The following is a 26,932-nucleotide window of genomic DNA, read 5'->3' as shown; positions in this document are numbered from 1 at the left end:
CTTTCTGCCCATTGTCTTGCGACGCTTCATTATAACTACAAATTCAATATAGCTACACACACACACACACACACACACTCACACGTGTATGTGTGTATATATATTTATATACATATAAATATATATCTTCTTGTTTTTTTGCCAGCCAGTTTGCATGCAGAACGAAAACTCGCTCGCCAGCTGCCAGACTTGGCCCAGATAGCAACTCGACTATGCTCAACCACCTTTGCTGTGATCAAGATCTTATCATTTCGTCCATAAACGATTCAATTTAGCTTAACTGTAATGGCTGCAACTGCCACAGAAAATATGATTTATGATTTATGATTTTTGTAGAGCATTTCTTAGTTAGCAAAGGCTGCAGAAGCCGACAGAGAATATATAGGACAACTTTATATATAGTTATATCTGTTCTATCTAAGCTATAAGCTATATATACTTGGCATATACCTACTATTGGCATACTTAATAATAGTTCACAGTTGCCGTACATCAAATAGAAGAGCAAACAAAGAAGTATTTGAGAAAAAGACGAAAAGCTCACGTGAATAAGTTATTATTAATGAGCTTTTACACAATATTTGTGTACATTTAATAAAAAAATAATATAAGTAGCTTCTTTTATAGTCTTTAAATAAAGTTTATGAAAGCTCTTCCTGAAGCCTTCTTATTATACATAAAATCTGGACACATGAAAAGCATTCAAGATAACTTTTAAGACTTCCATTTTTGCAAAGCTTCAACCAGAGCTCACAGATTATACTTAAGATTTGTATCTAAAGAGCTTTACGTGCAGCTTTTACAAGTCTGATTAAGCTTTTCATACTAATGATTTCCTAGACTATGCCTAAACTGCTCTAATATGAAAAGCTTCTATAATTAATCCCATTAATTCAGAGCTTTTACATTGTGCTTACAACGTGCATTTATCAAAAGCTGCCTCTCAATGTTTTTAGATTATTTTAAAAAGCTCTTATTGAGCTTCCATCGAGAAGAACTTCTGATTTCGCATCAGATTTTCATCTGCGGCTTCTAGACTTAAGCCTTGCATCAAATGAAAGCTTTGCAATACCTCTAATTCGCTCTGTCTCTCATTTTGCTTGGCTTTCTTCTCGCTTAGTTTTGGCCAGGATATGCCCACCATGACTCGCATGCATCGGCACTCCAGCTCGAGCGGCGTCGAGGAGGCGCGCGGCAGGCGTCGCAATGCCAGCGGCGATGCGAACAAGGAGAACTTTGGCGTCCATTTCATGAGCAGCCCCTTTGGCAACAGCAGCCTGATTGCGCTGCAGGATCTGAGCAACGTGCATGGCAAGAGTCCGCAGCGGCGCAGCTTCAGTGAGGGCAGCGGACCGCGGCAGGCCACGCCGCAGTTGGCAGCGCTGCGCTGCTTGCCCCGTCTGGGCGGCACTGCTGCTGGCGGTCTTGAGGACTCGCAGTTGTCCTCTTCGCGCATGGGCGACACCACGCTCGATCGCATGCTGGATGCCATCATTGAGTCGGCGCGCAAGGAGGTGCGCTGCAAGCATCAAACCGCAACGTCGACGGCGGCGACACCTGGCGATGGCGAGTGGAGCGAGAGCAGCGTCCACGAGATGGAGGTGCGCACGCCCACCCACTTAAAGCGGCAGCGCGTAGTGCGCCGCAAGAATCAGCAAAAACCAGCAGCAGCAGCCGCAGTCGCTGCCTCGATCGCAGTCGAGAGCCCAAAGACTCTGGGCCTGAGCAAACAGCCCAGCCTGGAGCACATACCTAGCATCAAGCGTTGCCTGAGCTTCTCTTCTTCGAGCTCGACGGGCAGCGATCTGGAGGATGAGGAGCACTTTGCCAAGCGTGGCTCCATGGCCTCTTGCGTCTCGGGCGCCTCCTCCAACTTCGCCTCCAACTTCGCCTCCAACCCCAATGCAACGAACAGTGGCGAGCTCCATCCACGTGGCAGCATCGATTTGAGCATCGCCTACGATGTCCATCAACAGCAATTAAATGTACATGGTGAGTTCCAGGGTCCCGCCCCACCGTCCTTTTCCCCTAACACCCTCCACTGTGAACAGATAGAGATCGAATGAACTTGCAGATATTTTAAACGCTTTCCATTAGTAACGTATCCGTTATCTCTACATATCTTGTAGATCATATAGCAAGTTAGACAGCTTTAAGCAGCTATTTGTGTATAAATTAATAGAGTGGAACCTTGAAATGAAACGCAAGAACTTGTCTAAAGTGAAACACTCTCTTGACAAGTCGAAGGCTAATTTTTATAACTTAAATTCCTTCAAGTATTTTTGACATTGGAATAGTGGAATGAAACAGTGGAACAATAATATGAACGAAACGATTTGCTTGACTGAAATTAAACACTCCACAATGCTAATGTTGGTTAATTAGATTCGTTAAATCAAAAAATGTTGTCATTGGAACAATGGAATGAAACAGGGGAACAATAATGTGAAAGAAACGAATTGTTTGACTGAAGTGCAACACTCTATAAAGTCAATTTTCTTAAATTAGATTCCTTAACTCAAGTATTTTTATCATTGGAACAATGGAATGAAACAGTGGAACGGTGCAATGAAAGAAAAGAATTGCTTCATCAAAATGAAACACTCTCTAATGCTAATTTACTCAAATTAAATAAAGTTTTTTTTATCATTGGAACAATAGAATGAAATAGTGGAAAAATTAAATGAAACGAAAGGAACAGATGAATTGGACTTTAAAGTTTCTCTACTTAGATGCCTTAAATGAAACATAGATTTGTCTGCAATTTCTCTGATACGAGATCTGAATTGGAATGAAGCACTTAGTTTTGAATATTTCCAATCAGAAATACATAAATAATCCTAAATAATCAGGAATACTTGATTTGTATAGACAATCAATAGTAAACCGTTTTATGTTCACTTTGGACTGAAAATCTACAAAAATAACAAATCCCTTGAATGAAATTTCCCCTAGAAACCTCTTTAAGTTCAATGGAAAAACCTAACGAAAGTTCTAAATTCTTTTACAGTTATACGCTGTCGCGATCTGCAGCGATTGCACGGCGCAGGCAGCATCAATGCATACGTCAAGGTGGCGCTGCTTTCCGGCATTGCCAACAACAGCAACGGCAGCGGCGGCAGCGAGAACTCGAACTCGAGCTCGAGCTCGAGTCGCTTCCAGCGCACAGCCGTCCATCGGCACTCGAGTCGTCCGTACTTTGATGAACGCTTTAGCTACCATGTGCAGGATGCTATGCTGCAGGCAACGGCGTCGACGTCAACGTCAGCCTCGCTGCAGCTGGCCGTTTGGCACCGGGATCGGCATTTGAAGTGAGTACGAGTAAGGTCAATAGCAGCTATCAGCAGCTAAACAAGTATCATATCGAAAGCTGTCTGTCATATGCGCGTGTCATTCACCCCCAGTGGAGAGGACAATGCTAAGCTAAGGATACGCCTGGCAAAAGGCAAAGCCAGAGACAGGGGCAGGGGCAGGGGCAGGGGCAGTGGCGCAGGGTGTCTCAGCCTAATTGTAACGTTTTCCTGTAGCACACTTTGCCATTGTGCATTTCCTGCACATAAACAAACGCAGCGCCCGCAGCAGGCGGAGCGAGTTGGAGCGGGCTGCTTAAACTAACTCTGGAGAGACTTCCAGTAGCTCACACACACGCATATACACACTCACACTCACACGCACACTCACACTCACTAACACACACATATGCACGTCGCACATCCAGCGCAGGCGCCGTGAGCCCCGATGTCTCTAGGCCGCCTTCCAGCTAACTGTAAAAAAATTGCCTGGGCTTTAGTTTTTAGGTTGCCGTTATTATCCTCTTCTTCCACATCTTCTTCTTCTTCTCTTTGCTGTTCTGTTCTGTTTCGGTTGGTTCGGTTCGGTTCGCCGTGAACGCTGCGCTCAGTTCAAGTGTTAAGCTCGCGCGACGCAGACGCAAAAAGACGCAGAGGCTTGCAACGACGCTGCTGCGGCAAAAAACACGCAGCGAACGAAACGCAACGACGGCGTGCTCTAACTGTTTCCCACAACAAATGTTTAAAAGTGTGTGCTTCGCTGAACTAACAATTGCAATAATTATTATTAAATGCAGCTAGACGAATATTTTTTATATATTTTTTTTTGACTGCGCACAAACAATTGCACGCGTGAGCCACATGTGCACGGTGCCTATGTGTGTGTGTATGTGTGAGTGTGTTTATTTAAATGCAAACACCCTTTGGTATGTTGGCAGTGCTGTAATTGCCTTTTGCGCTGGCAGCTAAAAGTATGCAACACAAAATTATATAACTGTGTGTGCGTGCCCGCCAGCCAGCGTGCGTGTGCGCGTGCTAGTATGTGAGTTTTGTGTAGCATAATTTTAGGCATGCTGCTAAATAATTGTGCCCCGCGTTTCTCTCTGTGTGTGCGTGTGTGTGCGTTTGTGTGTGTGTGTGCGTGAGCTTGCTTGCGTGTGAGTGTAGTTAGCAACGCGCTCAATGGCCAAGTTAATTGAAATTCAAGGACATAGCATCTGGCCTGCCCATGCAAACCATCATTCGTTTTATCATTTCGTCATGCCGTCATTCCGTCATGCACGCATTTAGATATTTGGTCATTCATATCGCCTTTTGCGTTTATTTCAAATCGATAAGTGCTCTCTACATTATGCAATGGCCACAGGTCAGAGGCAATGAAATATCCGGGCTAATTGAAGCAGGCAGTTAGTTAAATGCACACCTGGGACTATACACACCTGCACACACCTGACACATTTGTTATGCATGCATAATGAAAGCATTTGAAAAATAGTTCTCCTTGTTGTCGACTATTTGCAAATGCCTCGTTAAGCATTTTAAGTAAATTTGCCCAACGACATTTCGCTAAATAATTCATTTTCCGTTTTGATGGGCTTGTGGCAAGGGTTAAGTGTGGCACATGCCATCCCCAGTTGCGAGGCAGGTGGCAACAGTTTCTGTCGCAACTAGCTACGCAGCCTGCTACATTTTTAATGCACTGGCCCCATTTGTGTTTATTTTTTTTGTGCTTTTTTTTACCCTGGCGTGCGCGGGCGAGCTTTGCCGAAAATCGAAAGGGCCCAAGTCCTTGCCGCGGCTACACCCCTTGAACTTTTCGCCCGCCTTCCAGCGCTGGGTAAGTCAAAACTGTCTGTCAGACAGTTGCGATTGCAATCGCACAACTTTGGCGCTGCTGCAGCAAATGAAAATCAATAAAACTGACCCAAATACGCGCGGGCGAAATTTCAGCGGCGGACAGACCTAGAGCACCAGCCACAGACCCAGCACCAGCAGAGGAAGGCAGAGGCGCATTTCCGGGGGTTTCTCTGTCCCGTAGCTACCCGCCTACCGCCTACCGCCTACCGCCTACCGCCACCCTCAGCTCATAGCCGACATATCGCTGCGAACTGGATCTGTGGGAATGCCAAGCCATGACAGCTTAGTTGGCGCTAATTGATTTATGTCACGTACCGCAGCTGTTGCCAGCCAAGGTGGGGACGGAAGTGTTACGAGCAAAGGCACAGAGCGAGAGTGTGTGTGTGTAAAAATAGTAAACAAAATGGTAATGCAACGTGACGCAAAGCGTCCAAAAAACTAATCCTATGAGATGTCATTGGAATGATTTTTAGTCAGAGACCTGCGACCGGAGCAGAGTCAGCTCTCAACTCTCGCTCTCGATTTGCTGGGCGCTCGGAACTTCCTTTGAAAGGTCAACTTCCGCTTGGCATTCATGTTGGCCAGTTAGTGGGAGTGAAGCATTCGCTTTTGCTATCTGCGAGATCTGTTTTGTACAATTTTCCTTCAGCCTGCTCCATTAGTCCACTTTACAGCACGACATCGTGTGCTTCCTATCTCCTCTATTAATCGTTCGTGCTTTCGCGCGAGTCAGGGTATTACGTGCCGCACACTGTGTGTTGGCTCTCGGATCTACAGTCAGTTGCTCTTGTGTGTCGGGAGTAGTTAGTCCAGGCAGTGGTATCTAAATTAACTTAAAGAGGCTTACAGTTCCATTGCATCTAATATAGGTACTCGAGAAGTGGCTGCTGAATCTAATTAGGGCCGTTGTCTCAGCTTGCATGTATTTCCATATGAGACGACCTCCGCTGACTGACATTCAATTTCATTAAATTTCATGTTCACAGACGAAGCGAGTTCCTCGGCTGCCTCACGTTTCCATTGAGTGCTTTAGTGCAGCAGGGCCTTGGCGCAACTGGATCCTACAAGCTACACTCGCAGGGATGCCTTCATAGCTGCCGCAGTACTAGCAGCAGCAGCAGCAGCACCAGCAGCAGCAGCAGCATCAGCAGACCGCGCGTCCCACTCCACGCAACGCCCACAAGCCGTGCAGAGGTGCAGCCAGTTGAGAAGAAGCAGAAGGAGCAGGTGAAGGAGCCGCTTACAGCAACTGTTACCGCTCGACCCGCAGCAGTTGAAATGTCAACGATGGCGGCCACAGCGAAACCGAATGGCACAGCTACAGCTGTGCTGGGCGATGATGTCATCAGCATCAGCATCGATAGCATGGCTGCCACCGGCGGTCCTTTGGGCAACGGCAAGGAGGACACACTGCAGCAGTCGCAGCAGCCAACGATGGTGCTTAGCAAGAAGGCGCTGCATCAGCGAGATGCCGATGAGAATCTGTTTCTGCGCTTCCTCGAGCTGGATCCGCCCGCCGATGGCAATGCGAACAGCACCACAAACCCGGGCAACAGCACGTCCGGCAGTGCATCCAATGCGAATGCCGTTTCCAATGCCAATGCGAATGCCAACAATGCGAATGCCAGCAATGCGAATCATGTGAACGGAGGCAGCGCTGCACGACGCTGCTCAACGCTGCCGGGCAACAGCAGCGTCAGCCGCCAGCAGTCGGGACGCACGCCGTTCACAATGACCAAGAGATTGACCCGGACGGAGGAGCGAGGATTTGGCTTCTCCATTGTCTGGACACATCCGCCGCGCGTCGAAAAGGTGGAGGCGGGCCTCTCAGCGGATCGCTGCGGCATACTGCCGGGCGACTATGTCATCTTCGTGGACAAGCACAATGTGGTTACGATGCCCGAGGCTGATGTTCTGAATTTGATACGATCGCAGGGCTCGTCCTTAACGTTGGAGATATTCAGAAGGTCAGGCGCGGGCGCCAACATGGCCACCAATGCCACCAATGCCACCAGCATCAGCACGGCCACAGCAACAGCCATAGCCACAGCCAGCGCTAGCCAGAATCAGCAGCAGTCGCAGCTACGCAGCCAACAGCAGCTCTACGGCTTAGAGGAGCAGACAGCCATTGTGGTGCAGCAGCAGCGCACCGCCAGCGTTCGTCCCCAGCTGCTGGGCAATACCTTGTCCAGGCCGGCCACCGCCTGCTCTGGCACCACCTCCTCGATCGAGGCGGCCAAGCGGCGCCTGCACCTGCCCCAAGTGACGTTCAGCAAGGAGGTAGGCAAGGGCGTCATTGTCTAAGACCAATCAGCCAATCAGTCAATCACCCAACCACTCAGCCACTCAGCCACGCAGCCACTCAACCACACACAACCACCAATCACCAACCACCCACCGCTGCTAATTTTAGTTGTTTCTTATTGAATTTGTCTTCACTTATATATATATATATATATATATATATACCTCTATTTTTTTTTGTACCCCGTAAGCCCGTCTCCAACTCCCCCATCCCTTGCTTGACAATAAAGTTTTTTTCGGTTTTATTTGGTTTTACTATTGTTTTTGCTTTGCCTCGCTTTCGTTGACGAAGGTTTTAAGTTTCCTCCGCGAGGTGGGGTCTCGGAGCTCCCACAAGTTGCTTCCGTTCTCTTAATTGCCATTTTAATTGGTTTTTCTTGCTTTTTGTTTTGCATAGTTTTAGGCCTTAGGTTAAAGGTCCCAGCTACAATCAGTCCAGCTCAGTCCCAAAGCTATTAATATACTAAGCCGAATGAAATGTGAGTACCATTCAGGCGGGATAAAGGAATCAAAATAGGAATAAGTCTAAAATACACATCATACAACTAGCTTAGTCGACCGAAGGTTCAGTTTTCCTACTACATGTTTCCTATATAGTTAGACAGTGGGTAGAAAATTCCTATGTTCTCAGATCTAACAGAATAGTTCACAGTGATGTGAATAGATGAAGGAAGAAGAAAAGCCGAATCAGGCCATGGACTTAAAATGTTACTTCTCTAGAAATCAATAAGTGATGGGAGCTCTGGCTTAATTGGGTAGCTCCTGGTATCGATACTCAACACACGCTCCCGCTAGAAGTTTACTTAAGCTAACGTAACCCTCTACGCTTCTCTCTCATTGTCTCTGGCCATGAATCGATGCAGTCCATTGTGCCCATAACGGATAACCGTCGACGCTTTCTGCTGCAGCTCATCAGTCGGGAGCAGAACTTTACGGCGGCGCTGCATTTTGGAGTGCAGCGGTTTGTGCAGCCTTTGCAGGATAGGAAGGATCTAATATCGCCGAACGATCATCGCACGCTGTTCCAGAACATTGACGAGCTGCTGCGCATTGCCGAGGACATACTGGAGCAGTTGTGCAGCAACGAACAGGAGCAGGAGCCGCACATGAACTTCGCCTCGCGGGTCTATCTATCCAAGACGACAGCGATCTGTGCCGCCTACAAGAAGTACTGCAACGGCATCAAGCGCGCCGATTGCGTTCTGGTGAACAAGTCCCGCCAGACGGGCTCCGAGTTTATAGCCTTCATCACCGAGCCAGCTGTGCCGCGCAGGCGTCCCGATCTCACGATGTTCATCCATCGGCCGCTGCAGCACTTCAGGGAGATACTGAAGCTCATGCAGCTGCTTGCCAGCAATTGCCATGTGGACACCGAGGAGCACAAGAACTTTACCACTGTGATCGGTGAGCTGCAGGCCGCCTATCGCGAGATAACCGTCAGCAGCGGCCTGATGGAGCCCCTGGGCGAGGGTCGTCCGCTGCTGACCCTGCAGGATCTGGAGTCCCGCATGGTGTTCACCAAGTGCAAGCCCTTTACGCTGGCCGTGCAGGGCCGCCAGTGGATCTTCGGCGGCGACCTGTCCCGCGTCGAGGGGCGCTCGATAAAGCCCTACTGGACGCTGCTCTTCAGTGACATCATTGTGTTCGCCAAGGTCAGTCGGGATCGCGTCCTGTTCATCACCGAGGAGCCCATACCCATAGCCAACGTCGTCGACTCCTGCTTTCACATGCGCAAGAAAAGTGAGTGCTACCCCAGACTCAGGTCTGTCAGCTGACTTTCAATACCATCTCAATGCTGTTTGCTTTCCACAGCCACTGAATTCCGCCTGACTGTCGATCCCAATGGCCGTTTGGCCGAAAGTCCCACAGGATATTGTGCGCCGGATCTGACACGCACGCCCAAGCGTGGTGCCAGGCGGAAGAGCCTTATCCTGCGCGCACCATCGCTGGAGCTAAAGGCCGTTTGGCAGAATCTTTTACAGCGTCAAATGTGAGTCTTGATTCTAAGTTCCTAATCTTGAATTACCTCCTTGGACAAAGGTCTTTGTAATTGAATTAGTCTCTTGGCAAACTCCACTGGGATTTGTTGCCTAGTGAATTATTTCAAATTATTTTCTTGACCAGTGGGATAGAGGGACTCTCCCTTAATAGTTTTAGCTATATATTCAACCTCTTTCTCCTTGCCTAATCCCTTACTCACTGAGTTCTTGAAGAACACTAGAGACAAACAAATCACAAGGAACTTCCCATGCTTAACACCAGATGCGTGAAACGAACTCATTAAGATCCATTTAGATTCAGCTTGGGTAATTCTTTATCGGATAATTGGAATATGATTTTAGGTACTTTAGATTCTTAGTGCATCACGTAGCAGTATCTTGGGCTACCCAAGGCAGAGTGATACAATTTTTGCTAAATATATTTCAGCAGCTATTGCAGTTAGCGATGAAATCGAGTTCGTTAATTATCCTAAGAGCTTTGCCATTTGATCCGATGTAACTTATTGCCGTATCAAACCTTTCCAACTGCAATATCAACCGTTTATAACCGATTCCGTTTCGCCTTTTGCTTTTACCCATAGCTTTCTGGTGAATGCCGCCTTGGGCTCGACGCCTTTGTCCAGCCCGCTGGACTCGCCGGACGTGCTGAATACGCTGGTGCCCTTAAGCGACATTGGAATGACGTCCGCATCGATGGGATCGATGAAGCTGCCCTCGCTGGACAGCATCAACCTGAAGCAGCAGCAGAAACAGCAGGTGCGTCTCTTTCGCAGCAAGCGCCTGGACAGCGCCGATTCCTATGAGAATTTGCAGCGCTTGGCCAGTGCGCTGGTGCCGGCGCCCCATCCCAGCCACGCTTCGGCCACTGTACCGAATCATGCCCATGCCCGCATCACGGCCAGCACACAGACGGCCTCGCTGCCCTCGCGCACCAACTCGCCCGCCAGGCTGGCGGGCGGCGTGCGTGCGCATACCAACAGCTGTGGCGGCTCCATGCCCAATGGTGTGGGCGGTGTTGTCGGCATTGGCGGCGACAGCTGCCTGCGCCGCTTCAACACCAACAGCTCCTGCCTGAGCAGCAGCATTAGCCTGACCGCCCATACGCAGTCGCTGCCCAGCGCCAGCGCGAGCAGCAAATGCCTAACGGCCATACCAGAGGCGAGCAGCGAACCAGCTGCCTCGTCCGCTGTGTCGGTGGCAACGCATGCGCAGAAGCTACTCGAGTTCAGTCTCAGCTCGGTGGGTCGCTCGTTCATTGACGAGTCCACGCATGTCGTTCAGCAGGTCTCCACGCTGACCACACCCGATACGCCCACGCCCAATCTGTCGCCCAGCTCGCTGGTCTGCAACTCGGATGCCTTCTCCAATGACTTTGTGCCGCCGACAACGGCCAACGTGGCGACGGTGGCCAGTATACCGTTGGCCGAGTTCGGCGGCTCTTGGGATTTGTTGGAGCTGGATCTGCAGCTGAACGAGGTGAATCTGGATCCGTGCTACGACACGGATGTGGAGGAGTGCATCTTTCTGGGCGATGGTGTGGGTGCCGGCGCCGGCGGCGTCAGAGCTGGTGATGGCAACATCGGCCAAACGGATCTAGACGATGACAGCGACGATGATAGCGTCGTCGCTGTGGACGATCCATTTGGCATGCTGCCCACCAAGCCAACGCCGCCGGATTCATTGGATCTGTGATTTGACTTTTGGCTGTTAACCGATGCGGCAACGGCAACGGCAACGGACCCAGGCCACAGCCACAGCCACAGCCACAGCCATAGCCACGCCCACACACGCACACAAGCGGAATCTTTAACAACAAATGAGCTTAAACAACCACCCAACTGATTTACTCTAACCTTAGCTAAGCCTCACAAGTCAGTCAGGCCCTAAGTCTATGTCTTTTACTATGAAGCTAAGTCGTGGCTTCCGTCACGTCTTTATCACTTCTAACTTACTTTGCTCTCTTTGGCTTGCTTTGGTGCTTTATATATGCTCCACACAGTTTCCACATAGGTTCCACTTGTATACAAATGGGACATTCGAGCATATACATCGGTTCCACAGGTGATGCACACAGGTTCCATATGTGGACCATACATACCATACACACTGGATCCACATATGTTCCACACACGATCCACACATGTTCCACACATGTTCCACACATAGTCCACGTGTCTTTCATGTGGGTTATGTATATATGCAAGATGGAAGCTCAACTTTACACAGATTTCAGACAACTTATAATACATAACACATGGGTTCCACGTTCCACATAGGCTCCATATATGATCGACCTAGACTCCACCTGTTTCAACACAATGAATAAACTTTGTGGAATGGGCACTATGTTCTTGACCGATTCGACAATGCTTTCAAATACGTTCCACACGCGATCCACCTATCGATCCTAAGCAATTGAGCAAATGAGTGTGATCTATTTAATGAATGCCTTATGGAAGATAACTGTGACTGTCACTGGAACAGTAAACGCAATTAGAGAACTGCGATTTTTTAGATAAACGATATACAGATGCAATTCAGGAGTTATAACTCAATTCTCTGCGATCGATCAGATTGAAAAACAATTATTTGTCTTGGCTTTGGTATTCAGGTCTTATATATATATATATACATATATATTATCAATATTGTACAGGTTTTTTGATAATCAATTGTGAATTATCTTTTGTAAATTGCACTAATGCTAACAGATTTATTATATATGGTATTCACATATATATATGTATATGCAGATATAGATATATACATGTATATATATGAACACTGCTTGAGTATACTCAATGCTAATCGTAATCGTAATCGTAATCGTAATCGTAATCGTAATTTCTTTCTACATATACAAATTGAGTGTATTCAGCGTCCCGTTTCGATCAAAAGCATATATATATTTATGTATATACTCGTAAATCTATATATATATTGTATTGTACTCGTTCTTGTATTCGTCTATGCGTATCGTCCATGGCCAGTCGCGTGTAAATATCACGAAGGGCAACGGATCCTGGTTGATATTTACGCCGATGTCTGTATGTAATACTAGATTAAAGCAATTCGTAAATAGTGATTTCTAGTCCTTAGTACTTGCTAGAGTAGTTAATATGCCCCTAGATAGTCAAATATACACACGTACATATACATAGCCCGATATATATATACAGATACACATACATATACACATGTGTACATACACATAGAGAACGCGCGCTCCAGCAGCAGGGATAATGCGATCACATATACAAAAAAGGAAGAAAAGAGAAGATGAAAAAGAAAAATGAAACTCAGTTTTATAATCATGTTTAACTAATCATATAAATCGTCTTATTCACTCGACTTGAAATGTGTTTTTTGCCAACATTCTTTGAAAAAAAAAGAAGAAAAAGATTGAAAAATAAATTAGCAACCAAAAAAGAAAGAAAAATATGTTAACTAAAGAAATGCTTCCATTTTGTAGCAAAAGCCAAATTGAAACATTCAAAGAAATCGATACGAAACTATTGTTGTTATTGTTGTTGTTGTTCTATGTATTACCAAACTAAAATTATGTCCCTAGTTCAATTCGAATTCCTACATTTAAACTTAAGTTAAAACGTTAGCCAAAAGCAAAACCGAAATCAAAAAATCGCTGCCATAAGAAATGTTCTTTTTTTGTAGGTTATACACGATTCCACGATTCATCTCTTCCTCTTGTTGCTTTCAGTCAACATTTCTCCCGCCCTCTCTCCCTCTGTGTACATAGTACTCCCACACACACACACACACACACTCACTCGTAAACGTATTTATATATATACGCTAGCTATATAACTGTAACTGTAACAATCTTTGCTCAGTCTTCGGCGTCCAGACGTACACTTAGCGAAAATACTAACTGTCTTTCTACATATATACTGTATACTATATACTATATACTATATATATATGTGGATCTCTGATAAAGATGTCATTGTCAATTATTTACTGTTGCGACGCGCACTGTGTTGCCTTGTGTAATACAGTAGTAACTCAACAAAACACACATACACACACACACACACACACATGGAAATTTGCATTTTGCATGCCAAATACTTTGTAGCTTTCATTTGCCCTCAAAGAAATTAACAATTCAAGCTGAGTCATGATTCAAATGAAAGTTTTGCTCACTTGCAAAAAACGTAGCATACTTTTTGGGGCAAGTTCCATGTGCATTTCATTAGCCTCGTTTATGGTGCTCAGATTCGAATTGTTTGGCTCTGGACAAATCTTGATGAAACTTTTAACTTTGTTTAAAACCACAATTTATTTGCTTCAGCTATCAATGAGCAGCACTTCAGGCTGAAAGCAAATTACAGCTGAATAACTTCTGAGCAGCTCACAAATTGCTTAATATATTGCTTAATATATGCACATCTTTTCTGCCTTCGAGTCATATTTAAATAATTTCAAATCTTGAGCTTTGACTCACGTACGCAGAGTAAAAACTCGAATTGATTCAAAGCTGCTAAAGTCAAATCTTCAAGTCAACCAAAGCCATTCATAGCTTTGATTCATTTAAGTTAAGCTTACTTCTATTACTACTATCTTCTTTCACTCTTTTTGAGCAACAGTGATTGATATATGCTCACATAAATTCAATTTTTGGGCCACGGTGCGACCTCAATAATGACGATTGCACTACGCAGAGCTCTAAATTGATATAATCTGAGCACACATGAAATTCAACACGCATCAGCACACATACATTGAATTGATATAATCTAAACACACACACACACACACACACACACAGAGAGAGCTGGCTGAATGGCCCTCTAAAACGAATTATCGTGTATACGCCTCGTGTACGCGGCGCCCCAGTGAGCAAATTTGTGTTGCCGTAGCCGTAGTTTATTTGTATTTTCCCTTTCGCATTAAGCTATATATACCTATTGTGTAATCTCACATATATACAAAGTACATATATATACACACATTATATACCCTCGATATATATATACACACATATATATATATAGAAGTAATAAGAAATCGGCGTTTGCCACGCATAGTGTGGTGAAAGCTTATCTAGGATATGTTAAAAACAACTTTTGATTTCCCTTTTTAGATATTTTTGAGTTGCCAGCAAAGTGCAAGATTTACACAAACACGAGATGAGTTAAGATTAGTTCAATTGAGTTCAGTTGAGTTGAGAAACGATGAATAATAAAAACCAAAAAAGTCTTTGACTAAAAACGCTTGTGATGTTCTTTTTATTTCAATTCCTATACAAAAATATGATTCTCCAACCAAATAAAAAACAAACCCACCGAGCACTCACTTTGTACCACTCTGTACGTTGCCCAACAACTATTCTAAATGTTCCGAAAAAAGAAACAAAAAAAAGAAAAAAAAGAAAAATATTCTCTCCCGGTCCCGGTTCATCCTGCGTTCAAAATTGTTTGACCAGAAAAACCAAAAAAAAAAAAAAAAAAAAACTGAGAAAAAAGTCAAAAAAATTGATAAATTAAAAATTGTGATGGCCTCAATTTTAGTTTAGTTTAAGTTCCATTGCAAAATACTTCTGTCGCTTCTAATTTCAAACTTATGATTTGTTACTGTTATCTTTACCGTTATCGTTATCGTTATCGTTATCGTTATCGCAGTCTGAACCTCTGCAAGTGCAAGCGTTTTTAATCAAAGATGGCCTCTGACCACAGATCGCGCGTTTTTATTGTTTCTGTTTCTCGATAGCAAAAGCAACATAAATACTTTTTTAAAAATACCAAAAATACCAAATGAAACCAATATGCCAAAGACAAGCAACAAATAACTACTTGAAAATACCAAAAGAAACAAAAAAGTTAAGAGAAAAAATTAACTCAAAAGCGCAAAAATGAACAAAGATTTTGAAATTAATTTGAGCCCATCACAAATTTTTAATTTGCAATCAACGTCGGGCAGCTGCAGCTCTATGTGGTTGTGGTTGTGGTTGTGCGTCTGGGTGGTGGTTGCGGTTGGTTTGGGGCGGGGCATGGCTAGGTCAACTCCAGCTAAACAAAGCGCCTCTTGCAGCAGCGCGGCCCAAGCCTGGGCCATGGCCATGGCCATGCCGTCGAGCAGATCGAGCTGCTGATCGACGAGAAGTGCCGCATCCTGAACAAGACGGGCACGCCGAAGTCCAGTGCCCTGCATCTGGCCAACTGGATGAAGGGCCAGCTGGACAAGCAGCAGCAGCAGGCGAGACTGGCGGCCATTGCGCGCTCCCAGGAGAACATTAGCGCCGAGGACGAGCAGCTGATCTTCAACAGCGACAGCGAGCAGGACGAGCGCATCATCTACTGGACGCGCCAGCAGCTGGAGAAACGCACCAAGGAGCTGAACCTGGCCAAAGAGATGGGCGGCCTCTCCGCCAAGCCAAACTTTGGTGGCAAGCGCCTCAGCGGCGTCGAGGAGCTGAGCATGAGCATTAGCGCCACTTCAGACATCTACTCGGAGGCGGAGGTGGTCACCAGCCAGATTAGCCAATCGCATAGCACCACATCCGATAGCCAGGTGAGTGAGCCATGTTTACCCTAGTATTTTGGCTCCGGAGTTGGGCGTGGGATTCAGATGTCTTCAGCAGCTCTCGAGATAGAATTACCGACAGCAAATCAAGGACCCGTTAGCTCTATAAGCTGCTTCCTAGATACAGATATATAACTTGAGACCAGATACTTGTCCTTGTCCTTGTCAGATAAGCTTAGAGATAAGCCTTAGAGTTCAGTTTAAGCTAGTTGGGACTATAACTAGCCAGTAACTTACCTTTGTATGCCTATCAAACACGCTCCTAGACCTCTATTCCACAGCTATGTAATATAAGAAATACTGACATTGATCTGTATATCTGAGTGTCTTTCAGAACTGTGACATGATCCATACACCTGAAATGTGATTTAGACTTGAAATGAGCCAATTCAGAAAATGAATTCTGCAAGCGAAGTGTTTTATAGAAAATTTATGAGAGAGCGTAAAGCGGTAAAGGTAGAAGAACGCAGCTCTGAAAGCCAAATCCCAAGAAAGTTGGGTATATTAAAATAGATAGATATATTAAATAGATAGGTATATTAAATAGATAGATAAGACTAAGAAGATTCTGAGAACAAAGGGAATTCTTTTCTGTATGTTTATGACAACTCTCTGAGAATCTTTGGAAGCTTGCGAAGCAACAGAATTTTATCGATTTTTATCGATCTATTAAATAGATAGATAAGACTTAGAAGATTCTGAGAGCAAAGGGAATTCTTTTCTGTATGCTTATGACAACTCTCTGAGAATCTTTGGAAGCTTGCGAAGCAATAGAATTTTATCGATTTTTATCGATCTATTCAAATTGAAGACTTCATTGTTGTTTTCGATTAAATAAAATCAACTTGATCTGAGTCAAGTCTCTAGTTTTATGGTTTATCTGTCGGCTTTGCTGCTACTGATCTGGAGCATACTGAGGAGTACTGATCAGGAATATATAGACATAGCTGATGGGTACAGAGTACAAAGCTTGTCTGAGCTCCCATTTTTTAGGGTCATCTAGGGCCTAGGGAAGTTTTGCTTTGCCTGCGCCCACCTCTAGTGGCCATGATCCATGTAGAACGTATTGCTAGATCTGGTATTTCGTTTGCCGCTTCATTCGCTTAGATCACGGTGCGCTCCAGCCCCATTGTGCTTGACAAGCTGGCGGTGTGCCGTCACTGCCACAAGAACTGCCAGCAGAGTGCAGCCAGCGGCAGCGGGGGGCGTGGGTCGGCTGCAGCTGATGCTGATGCCGATGCTGACGCTGATGCTGGTGGTGCAGGTGGCTCCTCGCTGCTGTGCAACTCGCTGAAGGTGCAGCACAGTCAATCCTCGCCGAACCGCTGCTGCAAGCTGAACGGCACAGCGGCAGCTGGGGCAGCTGGAGCAGCTGCAGCAGCGGCAGCAGCCGTAGCTGGCAGTGGCACGGGCACCGGCAGCGTGACCAGCATATCCAGCAGCACCATCACTGGGGAGTTCTCCTCGAAGGTAGTCGCTAGCAGCAGCCGGCGCGAGACCGGCGACACGGAGAGCGATGTGGCACAACTAATCACCGACGAACTGTCGCTGTCCCAATCAGAGGCGACAGACGACAGCGTCAATGCGATGCCCAACAGCAGCAGCAGCAGCGCCAAGCTACGAGTTCTAGAGCCGCAGCAGCCCCTGCCAAATGGCCACTGCTCCGCCTCAGTCAACGCCTCTGCCTCCGCCTCAGCCTCGCCACAGCCGCCGCCCAGGCGCACGCGAGTTGTGGCCCAGCTGTGCCAGGAGCCAGTGCGTCAGCAGGTGAAGGCCGTTGTGACCATTACGGAAACGGCTCGCATTATGCGCAACACCGATCGCAGCTCCAACGCCAACGCCAACGCTGGCTCTGCGGCCACTTGCCATTGTCGCTGCACTCCGGAGGACTTCACGCAGCTGGCGCCGGACAAGATGGAGCAGCAGACGTGCAAGCTGCTGGAGTCACCCAAGCAGAAGACCAGCTCGGTGCAGCTGCAGCAGCAGCAGCAGCAGCAGGAGGATGACCAGCTGTCGCTGATGCTGATCGGCTTGGCGCAGTTCGCACCGGCTGCCAAGCTGTGCGGGCAGGCAGAGGAGACGACGCCGCCCACCATAGCTGTGGTGCCGCCCACGCCGGATGCGGTGCTCACCAAGACCAGCACGCACGTGTGGGACAATAGTGGAGGTGCCGCGGGCATGGATCAGGTGACCACCACGGCAACCAAGCAGCCAAGGCAGGCGATCATTGAGAACATACCGGAGGACTCGTGCGATGAGTCGCCGCTGGACGAGGAGCCACCATATCGGCCCATGAGCAATGCGCTGCGTCGCTTCGGCACCATGTCCAGCCTCGAGAAGCTGCCCTCCGACGAGCTGGACGACGACCTGGAGCCCTATGCGCAGAACGGGCTCAACGAGGAGCTCGAGCACGAAGCCGACAATGATGGCGATGACGATGACGATGGCGACGACGATAACGATAACGATAACGATAACGACGACGACGACGATGTGGACGATGCCGCAGCCGACAAGGCGCTCGCCCAGAACCTGCATGAGCTGACGGCCAACTGCTCGAGCGTCACCTTGACCAATGGCGATGTGTTGGCCAGTGGAGCGTGGACGAATCGAGCGGGCGCCTTTGTCACCGACAAGATGTCCTTCTTCGAGGAGTCGCGCGCCTTCATTGACAAGTACTTGGGTCGCTGGAATGCCAACGAGCAGCAGCAGCAGGCGCAATCGGCAGCCAACCAGACGGCCTCCGAGACGGACGAGCAGATGGACGAGTGCACCTCGGGCGCCACCAGTGGCGAGGAGGTCTGGGGCACGCCCACCAGCGGAGGCGACAACGACGACATGCAGCTGATCAACTCGGAGAACACACATTCGGTAAGTGATGCTGCAGCCGTCCAAGCGCCACCTGAAACACTTTGCCTTCCAGTCACCCACCAAGTCGAGCACCTCGCTGAACGACGACGATGACACGGAGCTGATGATGGACGAGCTGCTGATGGCGCCGCCCATGACTGCGAGCACCATACGCGGACTGCTGCCACGGTAAGGAGCAACGGTATTCACACTAAAGCGAGATAGCAACATAAAGGGCTAGCGAGCGAGCGAGCGAGCGAGCGAGCTAGAAAGGGATAGCAACAACTAGCTCACATCGTTAGATGCCTTAGACATTATATCGTATACCTAAGCAGCTAAGCTGATCTTTAGCGCTCTCATTTAGCAATCGAGTAAACATACATATATATATTCTTCATCTTTTAAATGTTTGTCTTCTTTTCGTAGTTTTTACAGGTGTTTCTTGCGTTCTTTCGTTACTCTATACACACAAGTAATCCCAATCAAAAACCCATTTCAATGCAATTCGTTATCCATTTTAGTGTATCTCATTTCGGTATATATATACTATATATATTTGTTTGTCATCTTGGGTTAGTGTAGCTCAAGTTTTTTGTTGGTGCAGACCAACAGACCCAGCTATAAGAACTAGTCTCATCCTTCCGTAGTGCCTAGTCGAGTGTAATCATAGCTAACTTATATTCGAGTATCTACACATCTAGTGCTGTATACTATACTATGTATGCTATGTCTATATAGTATAGTATATATATACTTGTATATGTATAAACATTTTGCTCAAATCCAAAATTTATATCATTTCATCACACGCTCAAAAAATGTTAAACAAATTTGAAATTTAACAAAAAAAAAAAAAAAACAAAACAAAACAAAACAATTCGTTGCATCTCATATCGTATATCGAATCGTATATCGTAACTTGTAATGCTTAGACGCCGTCTTGAGCCCCTGTTCGAGGAGGAGACCGAGAGCGACGAAGAGAAAACCCAGCAGGACAGCGACGATATCAAAAAGGTGGGTCGTATTTAGAACAAATCAATCGCCAATTAAATAAATAACTATGAAATAAACTCAAGTCATAATGAATAATGAATAAGCTCACAACTTGACACAGGATCGAATCACACTTCAACACTTTTTTATCCACTTTGTTTTTGATGTTGGCATGGCAAGAGACGACCTTGCAAGCTGAACTTGGAATGCCCTTGCAGCTCGAGTCTATCAGTTATTTTCTTATATTTTATACCCTGAACCTGAGACAGATTCCCCAGAGTCTTGTCTTGCCTTGATCATGTCCGTCCGCCCGTCCGTCCGTCCGTACGTAAGCTCTGGATAATAATTCAAATTCTTATTTTAAATTGAAAGAACTATTAACCTTGCTCTATAAACTGCATCTAGAGCTGAAGTTATTCCATAGCTACTTCTCTCAGGCTTCAGGGTATCTGTAAGTCGGACACTCCCGACTGCAGCACTCTTGTTTGAAGCTAAAGCTTTCCATGTTTCATCGTTTTAGTTTTTGCATATTTCATTCTGAATATTTCATCAGCATTACTTCAAAATCCACATAAATGTTGTGAACAGAGATCGCAACCCTTTGGGCCTTATTGTCCGTACAGTGCACCGCATGCATTGCTATCAATCAAATCGAACTTTTGATTGACTTGTGTTTCTTGTCTTTTATTTTCATATGCAACAAATAACGACACAAAAATGTGCGCCAACTGCTTGACATCACCACCACCACCACCATCATCATCATCTTCATTACCACGACTCGAATCAATCAATCAATCATATATACACACATGCATCAATCAATCAAATACTTTTCGCACTGTGTAAACTGTAACTGTAAACTTTTTGTAACTCGCTTTCAATGTACTCTACTCTTGTTGTTATTGACTCGATGTATATAATTTGTGTGTGTGTTTGTTGGCTTGTGTATACATATATATATATAAATATATTTTAATATATACAATATATAGAAAGTCGTAGTGAAATTAGTGAAGCTTTAGCCAAACCTGCAATACTGCGAGCTCATAAACATCACACGCCAGGACAGAGACCCGCGAGCGATTGACAACGATTGACAATCAAAATGAACGCACCAAATATTTCAAGAATAAAATCAAAAAAGAAAAGCAAACATATATTTCAAATCAGAACCCGAATCCGAACACCAATCGAGATCGAACGAATCAAAATCGAAATTCCAAAATCAAAATGAACCACAAAATTAACTGAAATATGAACCAGAACCAACAAAACGAATCACTCATAAACCCCATCAAGTGCAAGCTGGATGCTTTATCAAAACCAGAATTGATTAGTTGAATTCTATTCCCAACAATTGGTAGGGGGAAGCAACGACAAATGGCCACTACCTAGAGGATTCGGCTGGAAGTTCAAGCGACGAGGAGCCGGAGGAGCCGGATCCACACTCGAGCGAGGAGCGTCTGCAACCGAATCTGGCCACCACAGCGTTGGGCCCACGGCCGCTGACAACCACCAGCAGCAGCAGCAGCAGCCGCACCACCACCACCATCATGCTGTTACCCACCACGGCCATTACGACGCCGACCCAGTTGGAGGCAGCACAGCCGCCAGCTCAAGCACCACCGCCACCGCCAGCGGCCTCATCCTGCGAGTATCTACTCGAACAGCGCGCGCCTGCGACTATGGCGACATCATCCGTCATGACGAGCTCAACGACGACACCAACACCAACAGTAACAACGACGACGGCGCTGGCGTCGGCGACGGCAACGACGACGACGACGACGACGATGATGAGTACGGCGATGCGGATCTCGGTGGTGGCAGCAGTGACGACGGCGAGTCGAGCTCCCTCATCGACTACTACAACAACCAGCAGCGGGAGCGGCACTACCAGCTGCGCCACCACCAGAGCCAACGTCAAGCCACCGAGATTTATACCACCACCGCCGCCGCCTCGTCGTCTGCTGCTCACGCAGACAAATCTAAGCGCTGCACCGGCCAAAACGGTGAGTAAATCCAACCACATTCCAAGCCAATCCCTATTTGTATCATCGTTGTAGATCCCATCTCCTCTCAACAGCCTCTTTGATATAGTTATGTGTGTCGCTATGCTCTCGATCTTTCTGTTCTTAAGTCACTCTCTGATAAGACTTCCATATATATGTGGGTCTTTAGTGTCGTCCCAACCAAACTGAACTGTTGGCTCCCATGGGACATCCTTTTGTCAATCAAGTGCCTACCTGCTTAGGTCTAGTTAGGCGTAGAGCTGTCACATCTCAGATCTCCTTGGATCTAAAAACTCTAGGCTGTTCTAGGTCTGATCGGTTATGCATGAAGAAAGTTTGAGCTATTGTCTCTACTATTCAGACGCATTTGATATAGATCCTATAGATAGATATTAACTACATTTAAAGCTTAAGAAGTGAAGCTCTCTAGTCATTAAGTTGCTTCAAGGGCAGCTAGGTAGCTAGGCGTGCACTAATCTAAGGTACCAGGGAGCACTCTTTATGAATTGGAAGGAATTTGATGTTGAGTAATTGAACTTCTTTTCGGTGTTTAGCAGCCACCTCAAAGAAAATCTGGCGCTACTGCTGACAGTGGCTGTTCGGCGGCTGTCGGCGACGCCGCCAACGCTTCGCCCACAATCGGTATCGGGTCAAGGACAACGCCTGCGAGTACCAGAACCTCTGCACGGTCAGTGGCAGCGGCATCGGGGGCGACGGGGCCGGTGGCAGGCCCAAAACGCCCATCGTCAACGATAATCGAGACCTGCCTGCTGGGTACCGCAGCGCCGGCAGACTCAGCCACTTCATCAGCAACAGCCTCGAGGACGGCAAAACCTATGCGGAGCAGCACGGAGAGCAGCCCAGCTGCAGTGGCGCCAGCGGCCAAGGACCAGGCGCACGCACAGGCCCCGGCTCAGGCACAGGTAACGCCAGCCGTACCGGACGTAGCCGATACTCGTTCAGTGGCCGCTGCCCCACTGCCGCACGTTGGCTGCGGCTTAAGTCCAAGGCTGGAAATGCGATTGGCTCTCAACCACGACATACTCGGGGACGAGGACTTGATCTGCTACGAGCCTGGTCCAGATCTAACAACTATTCTGGGGTAAGTCCTAAGACCCCTACACAGGTCACTCAATAGTCAGATATGAAAGGAGATAGCTGTAAGAGGAGACAGCTACCTCGGAGCCAGCTTACCTCGACTTCCAGTTATTCAATTAGTGAATTTGATTCCTTTTCTCTTTGTGAAGCAAGACCTCTCCATCTTTTGATCGGTCGCTCTATCAGTCAGTCCATCAATGAGCGAGGCCGTCGATCAGTCAGTCAATCAAGTATCTGATCTGCTCTTCTCTTCTTGCTTTTTGTCTTTTTTGCTTTAGGCACGACCTCTCCACATTTCATCGTCTGACGGGTCGCGATTTATTGAGTCGTTCAGCCACGAATCGGGTGCAGCCAAAAGAGGCTGTCATATCGTACTCTCAACAACGCAACTCCAAGATGGACACGCCGACGGTGAACCGGCGACCACGTCCCGCCATGGCGACCACATCCGGCCAGCGGAGTCACAGCAGCAGCAGCCACGGAAGTCCGCGCGCCACTGGTTCAGTTCGTGCCGGCGTCGTCGGTCCACAACGCCAGCATCCAAGTCCAAGTACATGGAACAATTCTGCATCTGCGGCTCGAGCAGGCGGCGCGAGCGTCGACGTCGCAGACAGCAGCACAAGCTGCAACAGCAGCAACGGCGCGAGCAAATTAGGCGATCTGGAAATCTTAGCGAGACGCGAGAAGATATACTCCATGTCTCAATCGAAGAGTGGCTATCGAGTCAAGGCGACATCCGGGACAACCACAACGAAACTGAGAACGACGACGACGACGACGGCAACGAGACGCGACTGTTCCTTGACAACGAGCCGAGCAGCAGCAGTAGTCTCTCTGACGAGGACGATGAGTACTACTTCGATGGACGCAGTGGCAGCAACAACCACAACAACAATAGCAACAACAACAATGACTGAAGCATGCCTCGAAACAGAAGTGGGCAAATCCAACCGTTTGTACGTTTCCCAGCCACACAGCCATATTGAATGTGCCCCATAATCCAACCTGCTTCAACTTCTTCCATCCAGAATCAACTTTATCAAGCGCCGCAACTCGGAGATAACAGCCAGCGGCAGCAGCAGCAGCAACAATCCCAACAACTCCGACAGCACATTCGGTGGCGACTCCCAGCTGCAGCTGCAGCTGCACGGCAGTCAGCAGCTGCTGAGGCAGGCGCCGGACAATGCGGACATGGCACAAATGTCGCCACGTAAAGACAACGTAAGTGCAATTCGCATAACGACTCCAGAAGGATTCTCCTCCTTGATTCCTAAATGCACCCTTGCAGCTTTCTGCCTTCACCTTTGGAATATTGTTTTTCTTTTCGGCGTTTCCTTCATAAAATTGCACATTTCACATTGCTTCCTTAATATTCACTTATCAAAAATATTTGTTCTTACGATTCCGTCCTTGATCAGTTTTCCTTAATATTTCTTCCTTAGTATTTTCATCTTTGGTATTTCTTACTTTATATTTCCTTTTCTTGCCGCGGTATTTTCTCAGCATCTTCTTTGCTTTTTTAATTCATTTTCCATTTTCATCAGTTTCTCCTCTCTAATATTTTGCCTAATTTTCAGTATTTTTGCTTGATATTTTTCTCTTCAGCTTCAGCTTCAGCTTTTGCTTTGGTATTTATTTTTAAGTATTCCTGTTGCATTTTGTACTTTTTATTTGCCTATAGACATTTCTTCCTTTGTATTTGATCCTTGTTATTTTTTCATAAATATTTTTTCTCCAATGGGTTCAGTTCGTATTTCGTCCTCAGTTTAATTTTCTTAATATTTTCTTTCTTCATGTTTCTTGAGTGCTATGGCTTTCTGAATCTTTCGTCCTTGGTACTTCTTAGCATTTCCTTTCTCAATTTTTTTTCCTTTACTGCAGGACAAGCCCTCGCTGAACCGACGCCTGTGGAAGCAAATCACCAAACGAAGACGCACCAACTCCGTATCCCAGATAGTCGCTGGCTAAGTGAAGAGGCCACACACCACACACCACACACACACTATGTCTCTTTCCTCCCTCTCTCTCTCTCTCTCTGTCGTTCATGCTTAGATAGAGATACTTGTATTTGAGTATCTGCCTTCAGCTGTGTGATATTTGCCAGCGAAGTGCTTTCATTGTGTTGTCGTGTAGAGCATTTAGTTAAGACTTTAGTTTAGTTATTCATATTGTGCGGGAGCTAGCTGGTTCCTCGGAAATCGTGCAGCCAGAAGCCGTTTACACTGTCCGTTGGCGTCCAGACCTGAACAGAAAATGCTGCAGTCAGCTATAGTTTAAGGAGAATAGCCACTCGCTATCAACTTGTTACTTTAGTAGAGTTAACTACTGCCCAATTCTTCGCCTTGAAGACTGTTGTGGGACAGTTCGAATGTGGTTCCCCTGCAGTCAGCTATGTATATTCCCTGCTGCCTCTAGAACTGAGCTGGCTTAAAACTTCAGTAAGTTTTCTACTTGTAATCTTAAGTAGTCCAGACAGTTACTGCTCCAACTCTGTGGACTGTGAATGGCCTGCAAATCGATGAAACTGAACATGAAACTGAAACTGAAACTGAATAATTAGATAAATTGAGCAAACTTACATCAAAAAGTGACGAAGACGATGACGAAGACATCTTCATCGTTAGAAGGAGAAGAACTATGTAATATTTATGATAAGTTTTTTGATACTTACAAACTTTGTAGCTAGTAAAACCCAATGAATCGATGAATGATGGTTGCGTCCAATTGCCTCCAAGTGCAATGCGACTCCTGCCTCTGCCAATCAGGCCAAGACCGAAGCCAAATCTCAATATCTCACAATCTAGAAATACGAACAGCCAAAGACAAATGGGACAACGAATGCTGCTGCCTGGAGGCAAGGCTTTAATAATTGTTAATGAATATACATACAAGCAACAGCTTTTTTGGGCGGGTCAAAGGGCACACACACACACACACAGACACAATCCAGCCAAACGTAAGGAGTTGTAGGAAAAGGAAGCATATGAAATATGTTTCGACTATTTTAGAGGAAAGGAAGTCGCAATCGATAGAAGTCAAATTAGTCTAGCTTTGCACTGGATTAGCCAGTGGAAAAGGAGCTTTCAAATTGTGTTTTTTCTTCTTCTTTTATTTGAATGAAATTGCCTTAAATTATATGAACTATTAACTATTTATTGTATTTGTAGCTTAACATTTATACATCTTATGGCATTTTGCAGTTGTCATTTGTCCAGTAAAAAACGTAAACAAAAAACGAAAAATATAAGAAAATCAAATAAGAAACTTACAGTCGGGCATAACCGACTGCTCAATACTCGTTCACAGTTCACAGCCATCGGAAGAAAAGAAATATTTTTTAATTTATTAAAAATAACTCATAGATCGAGCTGTGAAGTTGTGCTTCAATTAATCGTAGCTCTATACATCTGATATACCGATCGGCGATCGAGTGGTATATACTTCAAACAGCACAGTTTCGAACCAATATACTTCTGTTGAGCTTGTGAGCGAGTATTTGACTAAAAATTAGAGTAAATCGTACTCGTGTAGTCGCAGTAAATGCGAAATTTTAAACAGTTCCCAAACTTTTTCTCAACTATTTACAGCATATTTACATGCATTCGGTTGCCAGATTCACAGTTAGTTTACGGGGTTTTTTTTCGGGTAGGAGCAATGTGTACATCCAGAGCTATACGTATGTGCATTTTGTAGTTTATTTCACATTGAAATTGTTGAATGCAAACAAATTATACGAAATTAATAATAATAAAAAAACGAATGAACGAATGAAAAACCAAAAGACAAATGATCAAGTACATTTATCAGCTTTAATAGAAATTCTAATTAAAAAAAAACAGACAGACATATGTAGTTATACAAATAATATACTATACTATATATACAGATATATAGATATATATACATATATATATATATATATATAGATATATATATATATATATATAGATATATATACGAAAGAAAAATACTTTGAATAGCG

At 46.0% G+C, this 26,932-nt stretch overlaps 1 protein-coding gene across 1 annotated transcript; it reads left to right on the top strand.

The window, feature by feature from the left end:
• Window positions 1-1,133: 1,133 nt before the first annotated feature.
• LOC111602435 (pneumococcal serine-rich repeat protein) lies at window positions 1,134-26,789 on the top strand. The gene is made up of 16 exons (XM_023319491.2): window positions 1,134-1,992; window positions 3,011-3,311; window positions 6,134-7,427; window positions 8,315-9,191; window positions 9,264-9,441; window positions 10,033-10,207; window positions 15,503-15,982; window positions 17,102-18,865; window positions 18,918-19,033; window positions 19,271-19,279; window positions 19,777-19,858; window positions 21,205-21,852; window positions 22,407-22,954; window positions 23,229-23,906; window positions 23,979-24,171; window positions 24,832-26,789. Exons 1-16 carry the CDS (start codon window positions 1,134-1,136, stop codon window positions 24,916-24,918), a joined length of 8,289 nt encoding a protein of 2,762 aa, XP_023175259.2. The 3' UTR covers window positions 24,919-26,789.
• The last annotated feature ends 143 nt before the right edge of the window (window positions 26,790-26,932 follow it).

This window comes from Drosophila hydei, unplaced genomic scaffold (assembly GCF_003285905.1).
Source record: "Drosophila hydei strain 15085-1641.00,03,60 unplaced genomic scaffold, DhydRS2 tig00000333-arrow-arrow-pilon, whole genome shotgun sequence".
Classification (NCBI taxonomy): domain Eukaryota; kingdom Metazoa; phylum Arthropoda; class Insecta; order Diptera; family Drosophilidae; genus Drosophila; species Drosophila hydei.
The sequence above is the reverse complement of the archived record's forward strand: the minus strand, read 5'-3'. Positions and strand labels throughout refer to the sequence as shown.

Coding starts and splice junctions, on each gene's coding strand:
- LOC111602435 (XM_023319491.2), top strand. CDS start 1,134: ATGCCCACCATGACTCGCATGCATCGGCACTCCAGCTCGAGCGGCGTC. Junction 9,192..9,263: donor CTTTCACATGCGCAAGAAAA/GTGAGTGCTACC, acceptor TGCTTTCCACAG/CCACTGAATTCCGCCTGACT. Junction 18,866..18,917: donor ACTCGGAGAACACACATTCG/GTAAGTGATGCT, acceptor TTTGCCTTCCAG/TCACCCACCAAGTCGAGCAC.